The sequence below is a fragment of the Panthera pardus genome, unplaced genomic scaffold (genome assembly GCF_024362965.1).
Source record: "Panthera pardus isolate Hobbes unplaced genomic scaffold, ASM2436296v1 HiC_scaffold_26, whole genome shotgun sequence".
Taxonomy (NCBI): Eukaryota; Metazoa; Chordata; class Mammalia; order Carnivora; family Felidae; genus Panthera; species Panthera pardus.
The window spans coordinates 21268477-21289804 of record NW_026526832.1 but is presented as its reverse complement, the minus strand read 5'-3'; the positions used below and the strand labels follow the sequence as shown (position 1 = coordinate 21289804).

The 21328-nt window shown below is 47.4% G+C and overlaps 1 protein-coding gene across 3 annotated transcripts in view; it reads left to right on the top strand.

Moving 5' to 3' along the window:
- The window catches only part of EFR3B (EFR3 homolog B), an 82981-nt gene that overhangs the window by 22266 nt on the left and 39387 nt on the right, over positions 1 to 21328 (top strand). For all 3 annotated transcript variants that reach the window (XM_019450316.2, XM_019450306.2, XM_019450297.2), the window contains exons 2-3: positions 13431 to 13507; positions 14509 to 14636. In XM_019450316.2, the coding sequence (XP_019305861.1) occupies positions 13431 to 13507; positions 14509 to 14636 (205 nt within the window). The remainder of the gene's footprint in view (positions 1 to 13430; positions 13508 to 14508; positions 14637 to 21328) is intronic.

Below are 21328 nucleotides of genomic sequence, written 5' to 3'. Positions count from 1 at the left end.
AGCAGATCAGAGTCCTAGGTCAAGGTCCTCTGCAGGTTACCACCTTCATTATATGCCAACTTTTAAAAAACTGCTTTAAAAAAAATTTTTAACATTTATTTATTTGAGAGAGAGAGAGAGAGAGAGAGAGATCACAAGCAGGGGAGGGGCAGAGAGAGAGGGAGACACAGGATCTGAAGCAGGCTCCAGGCTCTGAGCCATCAGCACAGAGCCCGATGCAGGGCTCGAACTCCTGAACTGTGAGTACATGACCTGAGCTGAAGTCTGACGCTCAACCGACTGAGCCACCCAGGCGCCCCAGTCTGGATTTGGATTTAAATCTCTAAACACTTGTTTGTGCTTCATTTAGCACTCCAAGTATAAAATAAAACCAAAGGACTGTAAGGGTCAATCTTGCTCTGAAATTCCATTTTAGGGGCACCTTCATGAGTTTGAGCCCTGCATCCAGTTCTACACTCCAGTGCAGAGCCTGCTTGGGATTCTCTCTCTCTCTCTCTCTTTCTCTCTCTGTCTCTCTGTCTCTGTCTCTCTCTCTGCTCCTTCCCTGCTCTCTCTCTCTCTCTCTCAATATAAGTAAACTTAAAAAAGAAAAAAGAAATTCCATTTTATTCTGTCTTGCCTTCTCTCTCCTAAGCTAGGAAAGAGATTTTAATAATGATTAGAGTAATGTTGATGATGATAATACCTAAGAGTTTCTGAGTGCTGTCATATGCCAGAAAGAGTTCTTAGAACTTCACCTGTGTTGGCTAAGCCCGTCTTCACCACAACCCTATGAGGTGGGGTTGTTATGCCCATTGTGCAGATGAGTAGCCAGAGACACAGAGAGCTTAAACCCCTTGCCTAAGCGTGCACCGCTGGTGAGAACCTGGAACTGGGGTCAGAAACTGGGCTGTCTGGTTCCGGAAAATAGTCAGGATACATTTTCCCGGCCATCAGTGGTTCCACGAGACAAGGAATGGAAAAACATTCTGTTTATTTTTAATGAATTTCTCACTTGAAGAGCAATACTAAAGCCCAGGGAAGCTTACAGTTAGTAAAGAATGGAAGCCTGACATGAAATCAATTGGACACATTTCTTTTTTCTTTTCTTTCTTTCTTCTTTTTTTTTTTTTTTAATTCCCATCCTCAATTAAGGTGGTAATCAGATTAACCAAGATTGGCCGGAAAGCAGTGAGCACGTTGGAGATGCAGGGCGCTCCGAAAGGTCAGGCTGCTGACAGCTATTGGTTTGCTAGACATGGTCTGGCCCAAACTGTCTCCCCAGGGAGAATTCAGCTGCTATTTAATTCTATTTCCAATAAGATCCGTCCTGAAACTTGGACCCTGCCTGCTTTCTTAAGCCCGTTTTTGTCAGCACATCCTCTTGGTCTGTTTACTCCCGAATCTTCCTGAAAGCAAGAAGACAGCTCCAGGCCCCTGCAGACCACTCTCCACTGCACCACTAACTAGTCCGGCAGCCACATGTCGCCACTTGATTTCCTTATCGCCAATGAAACCAAACCAGGCTCTCCCTGTGCGATTCCCTGCTTTCATTACCAAGGGCGTATTGCTGCATCATTCAGAATGATGAAAACTTAGGGACAGCAATGAGAAATGATTAAATAAATCAGAGTCTGGTCAAAAGGCGCAGTAGTGAGTAGCTTAAAATGAGGTTCTGAAAAATATTTACTAAGAAGGTAGATACAATACAAAGAGAAGAAAATAGATTTTAACACTACATAGGATGATCCCAATTTCATGCATATATTTAAAAGTATGCCCTGGGGCGCCTGGGTGGCTCAGCCGGTTAAGCATCTGACTTCGGCTCGGGTCACCATCTTTCGGTTCGTGAGTTTGAGCCCCACATTGGGCTCTGTGCTGACAGCTCAGAGCCTCAAGCCTGCTCTGGATTCTGTGTCTCCCTCTCTGTCTCTGCCCCTCCCCACGCTCCCTCTGTCTCTGTCTCTGTCTCTCTCTCTCAAAAATAAATAAACATTTAAAATAATTAAAAAAAATAAAAATTAAAATATGCACAAACACCAAAGCAAAAACTAAAACACACTAAATTTTAGTCGGGGCGGGGCGGGGGGAACCACAAACCTAACAGGAAACTGAACAAGAAATAAGAGTGAGAATTACTTGCGAAAAATAAAAACATGCAATTGTATCTGCAAGAATTTTTATGCGGAGAGGGGGCGCCTAGGTGTCTCAGTCAGTTAAGTGCCATGATCTCGATGTCATGATCTCGAGGTTCTCGAGTTCGAGCCCCACGTCAGGCTCTCTGTTATCAGCGTGGAGCCCACTTCAGATCCTCTGTCCCTCGCTCTCTCTCTATATGCCCCTCCCCCACTTGCACACAGTCTCAAAAATAAACTTTAAAAAAAAAGAATTTTCATGGAACGTTACAACCTATCAAATTAAGATGTCCACATTCTCTAACACAAATGAACGGATCTGAGAAAAGGCAGTATGAACACACCCTAATACAGTGCCACCCAACAGAACTTTCTGTGATGATGGAAATGTCCCGTTATCTCTGTGCTACCTAATACAGAATCTACCAGCCACATGAACACTTAAAACAAATACACTAAAATGTTAATAATCACAAATAGTGTGATTGTAGGTGATATTTCCATTCATTTTTACGTTTTCCTATTTTACACATGTATACACATGAGCACGTATTCCTTTTAAAATCAGAAACAAGAATAAAAAGGAAAAAGAGAAGATAGAACCTTTTTGGTTTTCTTACATGTTTCCCCTTTGGGAAGCTGCTGATTTTTGTCTCTGTGGATTCACCTATACTTACCAGCTGTCTCTGCCTCTAGAGATCCAGTTCAGATCTTGCCTCTTCCAGGAAGCCTTCCTGGACTCATTAAACTGCCAGAGATTTCTTCAGGCTTATGGACTCCTTTGTTTCATTGTGACACACCATGACCTTTAAATGTGTGTGGTCTCAACTGGAGAGTAAATTCCTCGATGGCAGAAACTATATATTTTAAACTTCCTTCTCTTTCCCCACCGCACCCAGCAAACACAAGTACTGTGCAATGTGCTGGGTCAGTTAGCATCAGCTGGACACAGGCCTGGCCCTCTCCGGAGGCCCTTCAGTCTACACCCCTTTCTCTCCGAACTTTGTTCTGTTTCCTCCAATTCATCTGGAAGGGGTGTCTATGCTATCAGCCCTGGGTGAAATTTTATTGTAGATTGCTTAAATAGAATTAGTTTGTTTTGGTAAGGACGATCCAGGTCAGGCCTTGCCTTTACAAGGGGATTATAAAGCTAAGAAAATAAATATGAACTATTTTGAGCCGAAAGGCATTTTTCTTGGTGAATGGGGAGAATACAGTGGATGTTTCTAAAAAGGAAGCCAAGGGCCGGGAGAGGAGGTGACTTCTCTGGGTCTCACGCTGATCAAAGGCATTATACGTCACACCAGCTTTCCTCCAGGCCTGCTGGGCTCAAGATACTGTACTGCAGTCAGAGGAAAGAGACCTGAGGAATTTACAGTTTATCCGGGGGGAAGAAAATATGAGTCACTGGAATGACTTAGGCTGAGCAAGCGGTGGTAAGAAGAATGTGAGATGGTACAATAAAGCAGCTGACAGCGGGGACGGTAATGCCCGGAGCTGGGGTGCTATTAATGGAGGTCATTCAAGGAGGACCTAGCAGGTGTCAGTCTGTGCCTCTCCTGCCTCTTCACCATCTCCAGCTTCTGCCCAGTCCTCGTCACCCCAGCCCCCTCTCATCTGCAGCCGTGGGGCTGTCCATAACCGGGGGGCTCCCCCTGTCTGCTCCTCTGCAGACCCCCCACCCCTTCTTACAGCTGGCATGGCCTCTGGCATCTGGGCTAAGCAGTCGCAGGAGTAAAGCCTGGGGGAGAGGCCTGCCTACTGCCCCCCGGGGGGGCATGCAGACCAGAGCACGCACCCCCCCCCCTTTATGGGCCATCCCCTGTTGAATACAAAGTGGAAGTGATGATATCTAATGTAGTGGCTAGCCACACTCACTGCTTGGCTGTGAAACTAAACCCAGCAACAATTTGCCTCAAAAGTATACAGAGAATGACGTGAAGCAAGGAGACCGGCCAAGTGGCATTTACAAGGACTGGATATCAGATGCCAAGGAGGCATCCTAGCACAGTGGCTGTGGCAAAAGAAAGCACGGGATGAACCTGAGAAATTGCTGAGGATATATTTTAGGGAAAGTGATGGGAGAATTAGAGAAGCCTTATGGCAGAATGTCATGTGCTGTGTTACCTTGGGCAGGGCACTTAACCTCTCTGATCCTGCTTCTTTATAAAATGAGGATAACAGTACTACATACTTTATTGCATTGTTAGGAGTATTATAGTAAATATTTGTAAAGTGCTTGTTGTGGTGCTAAGCACAGAGAAGTTAGTAAACCCTGGTGTTTTTGTGTTTGTGTGTGTGTGTGTGTGTGTTGTGTTTGTTTTTTAATATTAAAGATCAGCACATGAGAAGCTGGGGCAGTGACGAAGGACAGGAAGGACTCCAAGGGAATGAAAATGAACACTGTATCTCAGGGGGCCTGGCAGATGATTCTGTGTTAATGGGACCCTAGATGTTTTAAAGAATGATGTATTTAGTGTTTGAGGTTTTCTGTTTGTTTCAGACTCCCAATTGCCCTGGTTAGTGGGTGGCCCCTATCAAGGGGACAGATCAGTAGAGGAGACAGGATCAGGCAAACAGAGCAAAGGAGAAACAGGGCTGCAGAGCGTAGGAGTTGCAGGGACACAGATGCTGCTGGCAGGGAGGTGAGAGGTCCAGAGTCCCCAGAGGCTGCCAGCAGCACTGAGATCTGCCCACACATGCTGGGCAGCAAGGAGCTGGGCCGGTGCTTCTGCCCCTGGCTGTGTGCCCGAATCACAGAGCGACCCCTCTGGCCCCTCCTGAGATTCAAAGGTGATTCTGATGAGCAGTCAGGGCTGCAGCCACAGGTCAAGGTGGGGCGGGGGGGAGGGGCAGTGTGTGGCAGGGGCAGGGCACGAGGAACCCTGACTCCAGGCTGCCCGCCCCCCCCCCCTCCCCCCCCCCCCCCCCCCCCCCCCCCCCCCCCGGTCTGGAGGGAGATTGGCTCTGCGAGCCTACCCTCAAGAGGCACAGCGGGTGACAACCCCAGAAGATGGGCTGGAGCCAGTGGTTCTCCAACACGCCCATTTCCCTGGGCCCTGCTAGGGAACAGAGGTCTTTTGCTAAATGCCTTGTCCTCCCCTTACTGACTCTGAAATTCATGATTCCTTTTCTGCCCAGTCGCACACTCAATCTTCATTCAGCAAATATGTACGATATGTACGATCATCAGCCCCCGGCCCCAAAAGATTAGACCCTGTCCAGGCTCTGGGATTCAGCAGGAACAAACAGGCAAGGTTCCTGCTCTCCAGAAACTTACCTGCAAGTGGGGGAGACAGAGTGCAGACACATAGAAAGTGTGTCAATTGGTAACAAGTGTTGTGAAGAGGAATGAAGCAGGGGTAAAAAATCTGTACAATATGGCTCGTACAGTTAGGGCAGAATCAGTCACAGGGAGATGGCAGGAAGGGAGGGGTAGAGCCACTGGGGCAGATCTAACTATTCTTAGAGTTTTCAAGTTCGAGGAAGCCACTGAAATCCTGTCATCGGACACTGTTAATCCCTACTGATGTGATTTCTCAGTAACCAGAGCAGCTATGTTCTAGTGAAGTTGGCCATATCATTTGTCCTTCTCTTTCTTAAAATAGGTATAAAAATATTAGGCAAGACAGGTCCCAGAGACAGAGGAGGACCCTTAATAAATTTATGTTTAGCTTCGTGTGGTTGGATCTGCTAGACGTGATCCCTGGAGAGTACGAGAGAGCCCTAAGGGAAAGTACTTCTGCCTTAAAAATAAAATGGCTCAGAATGTAAAAGGTTCTTTTACAGGCACATGGCGGTGCGTTAAACCCCACCTACTTCTATGTACTAACATTAAGAATAAGTATTATCAGTAGCGGGACTAAAAATATATATATAAATGTGTCACTGAATCTCTCGTGGCAATGAATTGTTTTCACATTCTTTTAAACGTCTTCTGTTCTTTCGTTTATTTCCCCAGCTGGGTTGTGGCTACTTTGAATCCATTGTCTTCTGGTTGGAAGCTTTCTAGCGGTGCCTGTGGGTTCCCATCACCCCCTGAGCTGCTTTGGCACCTAGAGGCCAGGGCTCCTGACCAAGCCCTGCCAGCTCTCTCCCTTATGAGAGAGGCGACTTTCATCTCCTGCATTCGGCTCTGATTACTTACCCAGGAAGTGCAGACTGCTGCTCAAGGCTTTCTGCCCTCTCGCTGAGATTCCAAAAAATCTCTTTAGTTATATGACTGGTCCCTTTCTAACCCTGAGCAGATAAGACGGTACATAAATAACATTATGTTTCTTTTCCTCAGTGATTCTTTCTTGCGTTTCCTCCAATCAGGATAGGGTCAGCTATATGGCTTCAGAGTTGTCCACCCCTCCTCTTTTGAAAGTTACCTCTGGTTGCTTAAAAACAAACAAAAAAGCAATTAACTTTTTCTATACCTCCTCTCTGCCCCAAAAGAGCAAGGCTATTAATTTTGCTTCTCCACCTAATTTTCCTTAAAACCGGGTATGTAAAGGGTTAAAAAAAGGCAACAAAAAACTCCAAGTCCAGCATAGCAGATCAGTTTACAGACACTTGTATACTGGTTTCCTCATATAAACACTCTACCCCTGCGCCATGCCTCCAAGATTCTACTGTTAGAGATTATTTTGTTTAGCTTTTAGGGCTTTTTAAAAAGATGCATATGCCCTCTGGAAGACTGTTCATCAGCTGTTAGCATCTTGTGAATTAGATAATCAGATCACTGAAGCAGACAATTTTGATTTTCAGCAGGGTGCTAATAAGGGCATGTTCCCGGGACCGATGTGAGCAGCCTGAAGGTCCCAAATGCCTTAGTTGGAGAGCTTTAGGGAAGGTGAGAGAAATGAGGAAAAGGTGAAATGCTTTACAGCGAAGTAGAGGGAGGGGAAATAGGAAGAAAGCGTCAGAGGGAAAAGACAAGGCAGCCGTCTTCGGGGGGGCCCTGACTTTTGCTCCTCCTGCCCATTTGCCCTGAGCCATCGGATCCTGTCTGAAAGCACTCGTGGTCATGTCTGGGCTGACAAGGCTCCGAGCTCCAGCCTTGGTGTCTCTCATAAGCCCTTGGCCTCCTTACCAACTGCCTGCTAGACGCTGACCCACCTGATGTCCCCCCTTCCCTGGCCACAGCCACCCGTGTCTTCTCCGGTTCGGTGGAGGGTGTTGCTGGCCTTCCGTCATTGTACCTGAAAGCCTGTGGTCCCACGTGGTACCATCCACCTCTCCCCCCCACCCCCCCCCACAGAGCCCCTCCAGTCCTGCTGATTCTGCCCCTCCCTCTCCCATCCGGATAGCATCCCTCACTGCAGGCATTTGCCCTCCAACCTGGGGCGATCCACTCACTCATCTCTGCCTTAAATCTCCGTGTCCAGTCCTGCTTGCCACCTCCAGGTTGACGGTCACTGTCACCCACTGCTCACTGCTCCCAGAGCTCCCTGGTAACGCAGGCAAAACCTAAACTTGTCGGCCTGTTGCTTAAAGCTGTCCTCAGTCTGGCCCAGCCTGGTCCCCTGTGTCTTTCCCTCAAGGGAGTTGAAGAGAGAGGATGTCGAGGGCCGAGGTATCCCTTAACCCCCACCCCAGCCCCCTGGGAGGGAACCATGACCGTCTTCATTTTTCATGTGAGGAGACTTGGCTTTAGGTGAGATAACTTATTCAAGGTCAAACAGTAGGAAGTGGGGAGAGCTGGGACTTCAGCCTAAGCCTGTCTGACCCGTGAGCCCAAATTCTTAACCACTGTGCCCGGGTGCCTCGAAGACTCAAAGTGCGGTCCCTGGTCCAGCAGCACCGGGGAGCCGTGTGGTGATGCAGCCTTTCAAGCCCCGGCCCTGGGGGCTCAACCAGGATCTGCACGTCTGTAAGTTCCCCACTGGCGTGCACTTCACAGTTGGAGATTTTAGGGAAGAAAAAAAAGCGTTCCTTACCCTCTGAGGCCTGGGTCTGAAAATTAAACTGACAAAGACAGGGGCACTTGGGTGGCTCAGTTGGTTAGGCATCCGACTCTTGATTTCGGCTCAGGTCGTGATCTCACGGTTTCGTGAGTTCAAGCCCCGTGTGGGGCTCTGCTTGGGATTCTTCTCTCTCCTCCCAGTTTCTGTCTGCCTCTCCCCCACTCATGCTGTCTCTGTCTCTCTCAAAATAAATAAATAAATAAACAAAAATAAACTGACAAAGATTAGCGGGACAAAAGCGCATACATTTGAAATTTTACACGGACGTGGGGGCCTTCACTAGAGAATGCGACCCCAAGATCTGAGAAGAGCAGGAGGCTTTCATACCTTTTAGGCAAAAAAAAAAAAAAAAAAAAAAAAAAAAATCGAACCCAAGAAATTTGTGAAGAATTGACAAGACAAACGGGTTGGGGCTGAAAGTGATGAAAATGGTAAATGGTGAAGAAGTAACTAGGGAGATATGGGTTAGCTTAACAAAGTTTGTTTGCAGATTCCTCGGGTGCCTTCTCTGCCTGCAAAAGGAGATTCTCCTGCCTTTATGCAGAAAAGGGGGAGTTTTTTTCTACATTTATTGCTTCTTGATTACCTTCAGGTCAAAATACGTTTTATGTCAAAGAGGCATATTTGGGGGTGATGTATTGTGCTTTCCTCCAGGGCACAATGCCTTGGTGGTTCTTCTCTTTCCGTCTAAGCCTCTGGCTCTCCCAGCTCCGTGGCAGTGCTAACCCATCCCCTCCCTGGTATGGTAGTTAAGAACATCGTGGCCTCTGGAAGTAGATTTTGGGGGTTCAAATCCTGGGCTGCCACTTATCAGCTGTGTCGCTCTAGGCAAGTAACTTAACCCTTTGCTGCCTCAGTTTCCACATCTGTAAAATGGGGATAAAATAGTGCCATCTATGGGTTGTTGTAAAGATTTAAGGAGCTAACACTTGTAAAGTGTTTTAGCACACTGTGCCTGACATGTGAGGAATAAAGCACCCACTGTGTGTTTCACCCCACATCTTGCTTGTCCCTCTTTTGAGAAGCCCTTCCCCTGACCGTCAAAGCTCTAGGTGATCTCACCTTTTCTAAATTCTGTGGCAAATTCCCTAAGAATTGTATCTTAGGGAAAATCTTTTCCTCTTATTATATTGATGAGGAAACAGTCTCACAGATAAAACGGCAGAATCAGGACTTGAACCCAGTACTTTTCAAATCTAAAATTAACTCTTTCCAATGTGCTACGTTAATACACTTTCTATCCCATTGTGGTATGCCGTGCATGTGCCTTGGAAAAAGAATGTTAAAAGTATTCATCAAGGTGATATTTGTAATTGCAAAAAAAAAAAAAAAAATGAGAGGTTGGCTTGAACATATCTCCACAGATTTCTTTACTTTATGACTTTCCAGAGGCTGTAACAGGCTGATTTGCACTGTGAATCTGGAATAGGGAGATTTGGTATGCACACTTTCACATTTCATATATTTGCTCAGTTTCATATATTTATTTGTCCTTACACCCTTTTTCTGGGGGATTCTTGCTAGCGTCTCACAACCAGTGTGTCACAGAACATGGTTTGGGGAAGGCAGCTCTGTTCTCCCTCCACCCCATGTGCTTGTCAGTTCACTGAAGTCTGTCTATCTTCACTTCCACCAGAGTGATGCCGGCAAGTTGGGTGTGAGGACCGAGGGGGAAGTCCCGCAGGACCAGGCAAGAGGGTCTTTGGCTTCACGCTGATGAGCCAGCAGGAGGCGAAAACAGGCATCTTTATTGAAGATGTAGAGAGAGCAGATATAGATGGACCATCCATGAGAGTCGGAAAGAAAAGGGGCCCGAGTCTCGTCTCTCTTTGGGGTCTGGGGGTTTTTACTGAGGGCAATGGTCTGGTGTATGTGTCCTCTCAGGCATCCAGGAACCAGTTAGAACGAAGACGAGAACCCAGGTGTCATTCCTTGGCGGGGGGGGGGGGGGGGGGGGTGCTTGGCATCGAGATATCCAGCACCTGTGTTCTGGAACACGCATATGATGGCTTCCTCGGTCACCTGGTCCTTCCTTAGATGTTATCTATTCCAGAGAAATCATTAACTCTTTGCAGCACAAGAAGGACATTACCTTTGCCTTACAAGGCATGTGTGGAGTAGGGTACGATGCAGGTCCTAGCAAGACTAGAAGCCCAAAAAGAAGCCAAGCAAAACCCCAGCCTTTTCTCTCACTTCCCTTCTGTCTTCCTGTCTCAATGCATGACAGTGGCTGTGCTAGTGACAGACCTTCTGAGGCCCAGTCCTGTGGATTCTCTCCAGTGACCCCCTTGCTTGATCTCGGCTGCACCCGACTCTGCTCTGTCGCGTGAGCCTCTGGCATGTCACATCTGCATTGGGGTTTGCAGAGTTAGTGCTGAGGCAAGAAGGTTCTCGGGGACGCTGGCTTTGGGAGGGTGCTGGCAGTCACTAGAGGCGGAGGTCAAGTTACTGTGACCGGCAAATACATAGAGCTGCCTTGGGCAGGTGGTACACGTTTCAGACCCACAGGTCAGTGCGGTTTGCTCTGAAGGAACGTGCCTCGAGTCTCACTTCTCAGGCCTTTGGATGTCCGCTGGCCTTGGTCGCTGTTGCTGAGCAAGTGCTCAGCGGGGAAAGCGTGGCGGAAAGCCCCGCTCGGCAAGGGCTCAGCGGTTCTAGGCCCGGGGATGCAGAGGGAAGGACCCTACTGGTGAGCCTGCTGTAAGGGCTTGCAGCCATCAACTCACAACAGCCTTTTGACATTCTCGCCCAGTGTCCTTCCTTGCTCAGGGTCACACATCTGGGAAGCGGCAGGCAGTGCTGGGATTTAACTGGAAAAGCCATGCTGTTGACCACTTTGCCTCTTACGCTCTCAAGGAGTCTGAGGAGGTTGGAAAGAAAAAACAGACTAGGAAGAAGCACTAGGGCGCAAGTCAGGAAGCATCCCCGGAGCAAAAGCGGCTTTGCTGATAAGGGGGTATCTGCTCTCCTCTCTTGTTCTCCAGGCCTCCTTACCTCTCCCTGTCTGGTGGGAAAGTGCCCTGGGGCCTTGAATATGACTGGCTCCCAGCGGGGCCCTATCCTGCTGGCTCCTCCAGGCCTTTGTGCATTCCAGGGAGAGGCCCATCAGAGAAGGAGGCACTGATGCATCCTGAGGTGCACCCCTTCTAGAACACAAAAGAGCAGGAGATCAGCAGGCTGCCTGGTTTCTACTGGGAAGAAACTGAGCCAGCGGGCCTGGCCATGCTGCTGTAGTCAAGACCCCCAAACCCCCTTGGTGCCCCTGCACAGAGGTCTCTACCCTGAGTACCCAAAATGGGTATTTTCTCGACAAGTCAGAGTTTCTAACAACCGTGAGCTTGGCCTCTGTCCTGTGCAGGCCCTGCCTCATCGGTCTTCCAAAAATGTTTGGGGAAGGGACTGACACTGGGGCTTTTCAGTTCTAAGTTCTCTGTGTTGCTATTTTCCCACTCCCTTAAGACACAAAGGGCCCGTGTTCCTGTGTTCCCAGTTTGGGGGGTTTGGGGACGGTGAGGAAGGAGGCTGCCCAGAGAGCAGAGGGCACATCCTGGGGGCATCTTAGGAAGAAGCCTGCTGACAGCTGCACCTGGCAGAGGGCAGGGTGGCCTAAGGGGGGAAGGAGGACGGATTTAAATCCCGGGCTTGGAGGCTCAAGATGGAGAACACCACCCCCGGAGCTGCTCCGTCGTGAGAACTGGCCCTGGATGCCAGCCAGCCAGACCCCTAACGCCTCCTCCCAGGCGTGGGCAGAGAGGGGATGAGGAGATGCCAGGCCAGCCCAGTGAGCCTGACCGGGGAGGGCCTGGCTCTGCAGCCGTGGACCAGTTCTGCTGTCCTCCTGTCCCCTAGCAGGTGGGAGGCGGGGGCACACAGCTACCCGTGGAGTGGGCGAGGGGTGTCATGAATCAGTCCTTCTTCAGGGTGCCCCTTGGCGTCTCCAAGATAGCACCCATTCCCTTGTATCCCAATCACCCCTATGGCCCAAATCTCTGCTCCTTCCTCCTCCTGGCACTGCCGCCCTGCACCCCCTCCCAATCAAAATTCCCAGAGAGCCTCTTTTCTTCACAGCTGTAAAGCTCTTTGTGTGATTAAAGTAATTCCCACTAAAGTAAGTCATTCTTTTCTGAATGACCCATAGGCTTGATCCTTCCAGGGTGCATTTGCATTTCAACTGGAGAGTTTGTACAAGCAGAATTAAGCATTAATTAGTAGAATGAGGGAGCAATTATTTTGGGGGGGGGTGGTGGACTTTCCCAGGCCCTTCCCTTCCCTCCGCTCCGCTCCTCCCCAGAGTGCCCACTCCCCCCACCGGGCAGTGAGGGTTGCGGCTGGGATGCCGAAGGAGAGATCCCTGCAGCCAGAGGAAGGCTAGACAGCATCGGTTCCCAGATGGTTCAATTTCCTTTTCACTGAAAACTTTTTATGACCTTAAAAGAGTCAGTTTTTCATTTTCCCAAGGTTTGTTCTATTATTGCTGATTTCCTAACACCATCATTTGACAGCAGCAAACGACAAAAAGGTCATATCAAACAGTCTTCTAAATGGAATAGATTCAGCTTTCTAAAAATGCACCACATTGTTCTTAGTCTCTCGTTTTGCCACAGACTGGTGGACTCTTCATGGGGTGGGGGGCCGGCCTGCAGGACCACCACCCGGCCGGCCCCTGAGGCCCCGCCCCCCTCCCCGCCCCCCGAAACACCATGGTTTTCAAACACTACCGCACACTGCATTAAAGATGCATTTTCAAATGTTAATAATTAATGGTAATGTTAATTTATCATAGTTTCATCTAACATTCTGTAATGGAAATGGCCCCAGGGGACAGGATAGTAGAGGGGATTGAGGAGCAGAGAATAAAAGAAGTAGGGAGTCCATGAGGGGCATTGGGAGAAACGAATTCCACCTTCCCAGGACACTGGCGAGATTCTTGGGCTGCGGGAGGAGGTTTATAGTCCTGCCCGAGAGAGGGAAAGAGAGAGAGAGAGTCCACGTGTGCACGCCTGCCTGCATGTCAGGGAACCGGGGAAATATATGTAGGGTAGCACCTGACCTTTGAGGAAGCTCCCACCCCTCCAAATGCTCCTCCACGGCCTGGCTTCGTGAACAAGAGCTGGTGTGCTAGCATCACGCTCCCATATGCCACTGTCCTTGACCCCCAAGCAAAAGACACGAAGCGGAAAGGGCAAAGGTTTGGAATGTGTGCCAGTCGTGGGAGACGCCCAGCGCAGGGGCCCTGGCACTCTGGGGGAGGGACCTTTCTGTTTTCCACCTGGGTTTGGCTCCTTACGAGCCGCCTTGGCCTGGTCGCCAGGTCCCCTCAGCCTGCCTGGGAGGCTCCGCTCATGGGTGTTTCTTGCCATTACAGGTGTGTGTGGCTGCTGCGGTGCTCTACGCCCCAGGTACAAAAGGCTGGTTGACAACATCTTCCCTGAGGATCCCGAGGTGGGTCCCACCTCCACCTGGCTTCACCCCGCACTGTCTCACCCCATCCAGGGCTGCGAGGGGGAGGCGGGTCTCCCGGGCCTCCTGCCGCTGGGCCTGTTCAGACCCTGGTCAGTGGGGAGAGGCGGCCGGGGGCCTGCAAGCAGAGGAGGTCTGGATCTTTCTGAAGTCAGGATCTGCAGAGGGCTCTGGAAGCTTGTTTTGGCACGCTTTGGGCCTTTGCTATACAATTGAGACGTCTTTCCCACCCATGTCTATCTGAGTGATGGTTCCTTGAACTGCTAACTCCCTTGATGGTTCTATGTCCCTGCCATTTAGCGTGAGTACTTCCATTCTCGGGTTTTGGGTCAGGAGCCCATGTCTTCTCTGCGGCTCCCTCTGGTACCTGTCAGGTGGTTTGGGTGTATGCACGCCGGGGGCCTGGCTTACTGGCTTCCAAGCTGCCACTCCCCACTCAGGCTGCATTATGGGTCGTGTGGTTTTGGGAATGTCAGGATGTGACATATTCTCGACTTGCTCTCTGGAAATCAATGACAGCTTCTTGATAGACAGTTGAAGGGTCACATTTCCAGCATCCTCTGGAGAATTCCCTAATTGCTGCTAAGCTGCCCCCTCTTCCCATTCATGCCTTGGTGCTGGATATCCAGCATATTTTAATTCTGAGTTGCTTTCAATGAAGCCTTATTATTCATACACACATGCATATTTATACATTCATGTATACATATACACATGCACACACATACACATACATATGTACACTTATACCACTATTCTCATTTATAGCTGGCATATTGTGGGCTAAGTTGTGCGTTCCTGGAAGGCAGGAACCATGCCTTGATCGTCCCTGTATCCCTGAAACCCAGGGCATGGGGGGTTTGTCACATACATAATGGCACTCTGCTAAATGATGATTAAGTTGGCATATTATTTACTTTTAGACTTGAGCCCTTCTAGCCATGGAACGGCCACAGTGACACATGAGGGCCTGTGTTTTGCAGGATGGCTTGGTGAAGACCAACATGGAGAAGCTGACCTTCTACGCCCTTTCAGCTCCAGAAAAACTGGATCGAATTGGCGCCTACCTCTCCGAGAGGCTCATCCGCGATGTGGGTCGTCATCGATATGGGTAAGAAGTGTGAGAAAGTGAGACAGATACTTTCAGAAGTGGTATTACGTTTTTAAGGCAAAACACAGGGTCCTTTTATGAAAATGACGGTAGACTGGGTTATTGAACAGACTGAGAAAAAGGGGCCTGGGACTGAGGGATGGGCTGCATGGGTTCTTCCAATGGCAGGGTAAAATCTGATGCTGTTGCCAAGATGCGGGAAGAAGGAGATGTAGACTTCCTAGGAGCACCTCTTTTAGCATCCATGTACCCCTTGGGTCTCCATCTAGAAGCCCTCACGTGCAGTCTGGGACCTTGAAAAGTTAGTCTAGTCCAGAAAGTGCCATTATTCTCATTCAACCGATCAACCTACTGTCTTAAAAACCATCTATGGATGAGCCCTGTTGTATGGAAACCAATTTGACAATAAATTTCATATTAAAAAAAATAAGCATTTGTAAAAAAAGAAAGAAAGAAAGAAAGAAAGAAAGAAAGAAAGAAAGAAAGAAAGACCATTTACATTCTAGTGAAAAGACAAGGTTAGGGGTAACTTGTCCATTAAAAATACACTTAAATGAAATATTTATCAATCTTCTGAGAGGGAAGACTTGCTATGTTTAAAAGAGAGAAGAAATCTTAAATGCAAATGATCAATGGATTTAACTGTTTAAAAATTTAAATATTTTGATGTCAGCAAAGAAACCATCGAAATTTAAAAGACAAACAACAAAAAGATGTGTTTTGAAAGAGGTGGGGAAGCTGAGAGGCTCAAAAATGTGAAGCAAGGGCCCCCAAAAACCAACCCACAGAAGAGGAAATAGGAATAATAATATTCAATAAATTTATAATCAAGGATGTGCCTTGAAATACTAAGATACCATTTTCACTTATAAACTGACAAAGTATTTCCAGTATTAACCAAGGAATGGCGACATGAGACGCACTTTCATACTTTTTCTAGAATGAGTGTGAATTGATTGAAACTCTTTAGAAGGTAGTTTTGAAACATAGGTCAAATCTTCAAGAACATTTATGCCCTTTGATCCAGTAAATTCGTTTTCTATTCATCTATCCCAAGAAATCAATCTTAAGTTATAAACTAGCTTTACACAGAGAGAGATTCATTATGGTGTTTTTTACAAGAAAGAAATAGTGGAAATTAATGTCCAATAAAAGGAAAATAGTTTAGTAAATAATGATGTTTATCATTTGGTGAAATATTATCTATCCAACAAAAATGATGTTTATAAACATGTTTTCCGTATAGTAATGAAAATGCCATAAGTACATGAAAAATAGAATACATAATTATGTATACAGTGCTTTATAATCAATTTAAAAAATAAACAACAACAAATCTCAATGCCTAGAAAATATAGTAAAAACAAATATGCCATAAAAGTGAAGAGTGTTCATTTTTTGAGCAGTGTGGCTGGGTGTGTGTGTGTGTGTGTGTGTGCGCACGCGCATTTTGTTTTGTTTTCTATCTACCCTTTTTGTGTGTTTCCTAAATGTTCTCTGTTGAGCATGTGTTACTTTCCAATGAAAAAAGTGAACAGCAGGACCTGCCCTTCCCACACCACAGTTTAGAGCAAAGCTGAATGTAAGAGAACCCAAAGATGTCCCTGGTGATGGGGCGAGGGATGGGGTAGATCCACGGGGCACCTGGGTGGCTCAGTTGGTTAAGCATCCAACTTTGGCTCAGATCATGATCTCGAGGTTCATGAGTTCGAGCCCCACACCGGGCTCTGTGCTGACAACTCAGAGCCTGGAGCCTACTTCGGATTCTGTGTCTCCCTCTCTCTCTGCCCCTCCCCCACTTGCTCTCTCTCTCTCTCTCTCTCTCTCTCTCTCTGGCATAAATAAGCATAAAAAAAAAAAAAAAAAAAAGGATGGGGTAGATCCAGAGCAGTTGTTCCTAAGTTCCATTGCTTCTATTCTCCACAAAGTCCATCCTGTACTTTCCTCTGCTTCTACCTTTCTTCTGTTGCAGACTCCAGATTACGGACGGCAGCATTAGAAATTGTCTCCCTGCCCCGTCTTTCCTGTTCTGGTCCTTCCAGTCGAGAACTGCTAGCTCTGATCTCCAAAATACAGACCTGAAGCTATCCTTTCCTGGCTCCTTTAGAATAAAATCCAAGCTCCTCAGCTTGACCTCTGGAGGCTTCTAAACCTGCCCCTAACTCGCCACTCGCCAGCCATGCTCACCACACCTGCCCTGCCTGCTCTAGACCCACTCCACGTGGACTGGCTGACACTCCTCCCTGGGTCTCTGGGCCTCACACCTCTGGGTGCAGCGCTGTCTCCCCTCGACCCCCGTCATGGGCCCCCACCGCTACCCATCAGCCCTACCACCTGCCAAGGCCCCTTCTTCCTGGTGAAGCGGAGCAAGAGCTGGAGTAAAAAGGTTTACATTGTGCTTATAGGGTGTAGACGTCCCACCTCTGCAGGACCCACCAACAAATCTGAAAGCAAGCTATCCCGAGGATAAAAGCAAGACCAAAAACAGTACATCCCTATCATCATTTTATAAAATAAAAGTAGGCTACATGCTCAATAAAAAGGGCACAAATACACTGTACATGCTGATTATATAAATCGCCTTGACATATTATAAAGCATATTCAGGCAAGTAAAAATGACTTTATCCTAGACTGAATCTAAAACTAATATGCTAGCAATAACATTAAGCATTTAATACTAATTTTATCTGCCCTCTCTGCAGTGACGGTTCTCTTGGTAAAAATGTGCTGTAGCCCGCACAGCCACTTAGAATCATTCCACTGCCCTCAGAACTACAATTCAAAATTGGTATCGTTCTGTTAAAAATAGGCATTGCAGCATCTAAGTAAAGCCTTGAACGCCTCGTTGGAAGCTTTAATCATAAACATTTGGAGAAGAATCTGTTAGATCTGATCTCCTATTCTCTCTCCTTGCCCGCCCCGTCTTTCCCTACCCAGTGCCGCACTCATCATTATTCTCTTCCTTGTCATTAGTATCTTCCTGATGGCAGCTTTGGAAGGACAAAATATTCACATGCAGACAGTCTGAGGGGTTGTGTCTCCCTGTCATCATGCACGTGTCTGTGTTTGCTGTTTGATTTTACGGACGTGAACCTTGGGTGTTCGACCCAAGTCACAGAACCATCTTCTACCCCACGGCCTCCCCGCTTTATCACCCCGCTCCAGTTGTGTGTGAACTCTGCCTTAATATGCGCTTAGCATCAGGGGTGATAACGAAATGTGGGCAGAGAGGGAATAAGGTGTGAATTCTAAGGTGCTGCTCACTGACGTGAACGATGATGGGCAGAGATGTCTGCCTTTCCTCTCAGACCACACCTGGTTCCCAGGCTCTGTGTACCTACTCCTTCTTGGTTGAGCACAAGGTGTTCATGCAGAACGAGCTACCCCTTCTGGAATTCATTAGGAGATACTTCTTGCCTCATTCCCTGTATATTTTCCTCAGGTGTTGTAACTCACCTCCTGCCATGGGCCTTGCCCCGGAGTTCCTGTTATTATAACCCCCAAGTGTCCTCTCTTGGTGTTGGTTGCTGTCCATGAACCCAGTTCTAGCCCAGACTCCTTGGGCTCTGCTTTACTCACCTGCCTTACTCACCTGACAGCTCTGAAGCCCTCCCAGTACATCCAGAACCCTTGCTGCTGTTGTCTGTACCTCGGGCTCCTGCAGCAGGCTAGTCTTCACCAGCACCTTTCTGCCTTGACCCACTCCTAGTACTCAGACCGGTTCAGTTTCCTGGACCTATTACTTCCCTGGATTCCTTCCAGGACACTGAGTCCAGATCACCCAGGCTGACTGGCCCTGGTCCTGTTGAGCAGACATCACCCTGAGAAGGCCACACTTTATTCTCTTGGAGACTATAGGCCCAGCTACAGGAGATTCCTAGGGAGGTTACGGTAAGGTAGGACCAATGCAGAGAGCCTTGGACTAGGAGGTTCCAAGGTCCCTTTGCCTTCTAATCTTCTAAGATGCTTTGAAAAGCTCAAGTTCATCGTTATAATCCTTCCATCCTTAGTATGGGGGCCCAAGATGGGGAACAAAGAATAGTATATTCAAAGAACTAGGCCTTAAACTTCTTGACTTTTCAGTTTCTCTTCTACCATTAATTTCCAGTTTCCATCAATATCTCCACTCCTGGTTAGTAGCCAATTTTTTTTTAATTTATATTTTTTAATCCATTCATTCATTCATTTTGCTAGCAAAGGATGGCTTTTCCTTTTTAGGATTTTCTGGGAATTTTTTTTTTATAGGAAAAGGAAAAGCAGCAATCTAAACTCAGGAATTTGGGAAGTCTTCTAGTTTCTTCTCTTGCCAAACCCCACTCCACCCCTTCCTTTCCCTCATTTGAACTCTGTGAGCTAATGGTGAAGCCTTTCCTACATAGGATGCTGGGATGATTCATAGGAGAATAGAGTTCTACACTGCTTGCCCCCGTTTTCCCACCTGCCATGTTTGGTTGCTCAAATGTGGCCAGGTTTGTCTGCAAGGAAAGCCTGTTTCTTTTGGAAGGGCCCCAGCCAGGCTGCTTCGCTGACCAGGACAGCCAACCTGAAACATGCCAGGACTTCTGCAAGGCATGGCAGCTTTCCTGGACTGTGACTACGATGGCCTCTAAAGAGCCAGGAATGGCCAGCACCGCCCCCCACCCCCACGCCCAGCAGGACATGGTGGTTCTGATTCACCCGAAGGAGCTCAAAGACCCAATGCCGGCTTTGTCTTTGAAAGACATCCTGTAAATAAGAGCATGGCCTGATCCATTTGTAAACGTGCCCAGAGATAACCATGTAATAGCATTTAATGATATTAAGTAATAATTTAATAAGAGTGGACTCAATTCACCTAACATTTTAAAAAAGTGGACAGGATAATGTCAGAGAGGCTGTTTTTCTTATGATTGCTCAACATAGAAGTTAGCTCAGAGGTACCTAAGAAATGGTATCTGATGTCTTTAAAAAAATTAGGAGACACCATGACTGCTGTTACTTTATATATTTGGATTTGCAAAGCTGGCTCGCTCACCGTGAGGCAGTTTGGACACACAATGTCTGAAACTGAACGACTGCCAGGAGAAGCATTGTGCGCCTTGTGTCCTGTCCTCCTGGCACCTCCAGAATTCACCTTGTCGTCATGCTTCCTGTGCTTTCTTTTTATTTAACCAGACTTTGTTTTAAAAAGAAGACAAATGGGGAAAGGAAGGAAAAATAAAATAAAAACAGAGAGTGAGGCAAACCATAAGAGACTCTTTTTTAAATATTTTTTTAATGTTTTTTATTTATTTTTGAGAGAGACAGAGACAGAGTATGAGCAGGCAAGGGGCAGAGAGAGAGGCAGACGCAGAATCCGAAGGAGGCTCCTGGCTCTGAGCTGTCAGCACAGAGCCCGACGCAGGGCTCCAACCCACAAACCTCGAGATCGTGACCTGAGCCAAAGACAGACGCCCAACAAACTGAGCCACCCAGGCACCCCTTAATGGGAACATTTTAATCATGTGGCCTGACCTAGCAGCAGAAGGGGCTGGGAGGTGGTCTTGATGAACAGCCACGAGCTCAGTTAAAATTCTAAATTTCTAGGGAAAAAGAGGGGAAAGAGATTCCGGGGGAAACTCACAGCATTCTGTCTCAGATACCTAACTCCCTAAAGAAAACTACAAAGATTTGAACTGGAATAATTTTGGACAGATTTGCAGCAGCTTCCTCAATAGAATTCAGATGATAACCTATTCCAGTAAATGTCTACTCTGTTTTCTTTAGTATGCAAGGGCCTTGCAAGTGGGGCATGCACCCCTTCATGCTGTGTCTTACCTGACCGTAGGCTCCTGTCGCCACTGTGGAACAAATGTTGGGTTTGGGCTCAGACGTGCCCTCCTAATTCTCAGCAGGAATTTGATTCGTGGCACTTTTCTGGGGATTCAAGAGAGGGGTTGAAGAAGACAACCACCAGGATAATCAGGGGTTGTCCTGCAAAGGCTAGTTTGGAGAGGATTGGGTATTTTGAGCATAGAGAAGAGCAAGAAACAGGAGATTGCTGCATTCAGGTGGTTGAAGGGCTTAGCCCTCTTTTTTAACTGCTCCCAAAAGTAGAATTATAAATACAGGATAAAGGTATTAAGGTTTAGCTTAAAATATAAAGAAGTTTTAATTTAGTTGTCAAAAAACAGGATGGACTGACTTACTAGTAAGCCCGTTCGCCGTTAGATGGTGAGTATTTCTGGTTTCAGAAGATGTTCACTCAGGTTTTAGACCTTAGAAGAATTTCTAAAGTGCCTGGGTGGCTCAGTTTGTTGGGCGTCTGTCTTTGGCTCAGGTCACGATCTCGAGGTTTCTGGGTTGGAGCCCTGCGTCGGGCTCTGTGCTGACAGCTCAGAGCCAGGAGCCTCCTTCGGATTCTGTGTCTGCCTTTCTCTCTGCCCCTTGCCTGCTCATACTCTGTCTTAGAGTTGGTATAGAACATCGTCTTCATTAGGTACAGTATGCATTACCTAAATATGGTAATACCATGAACCATATTGTGTGACAACCCTAGGACTTCTGAGGTCTTTAAACACAATACGTGCAGATTTTATATTCCTTAACCTTTGCAGTTGACTGGTCCTCAGGCCCATCTCAGATTCTTCATAAACATTCTTCCGAAAGTTCTTCTCTTCCTCCCACTAGAGCTATCCCTCTCCTTCTTTGGAACCCTTGTGAGATGTCCTG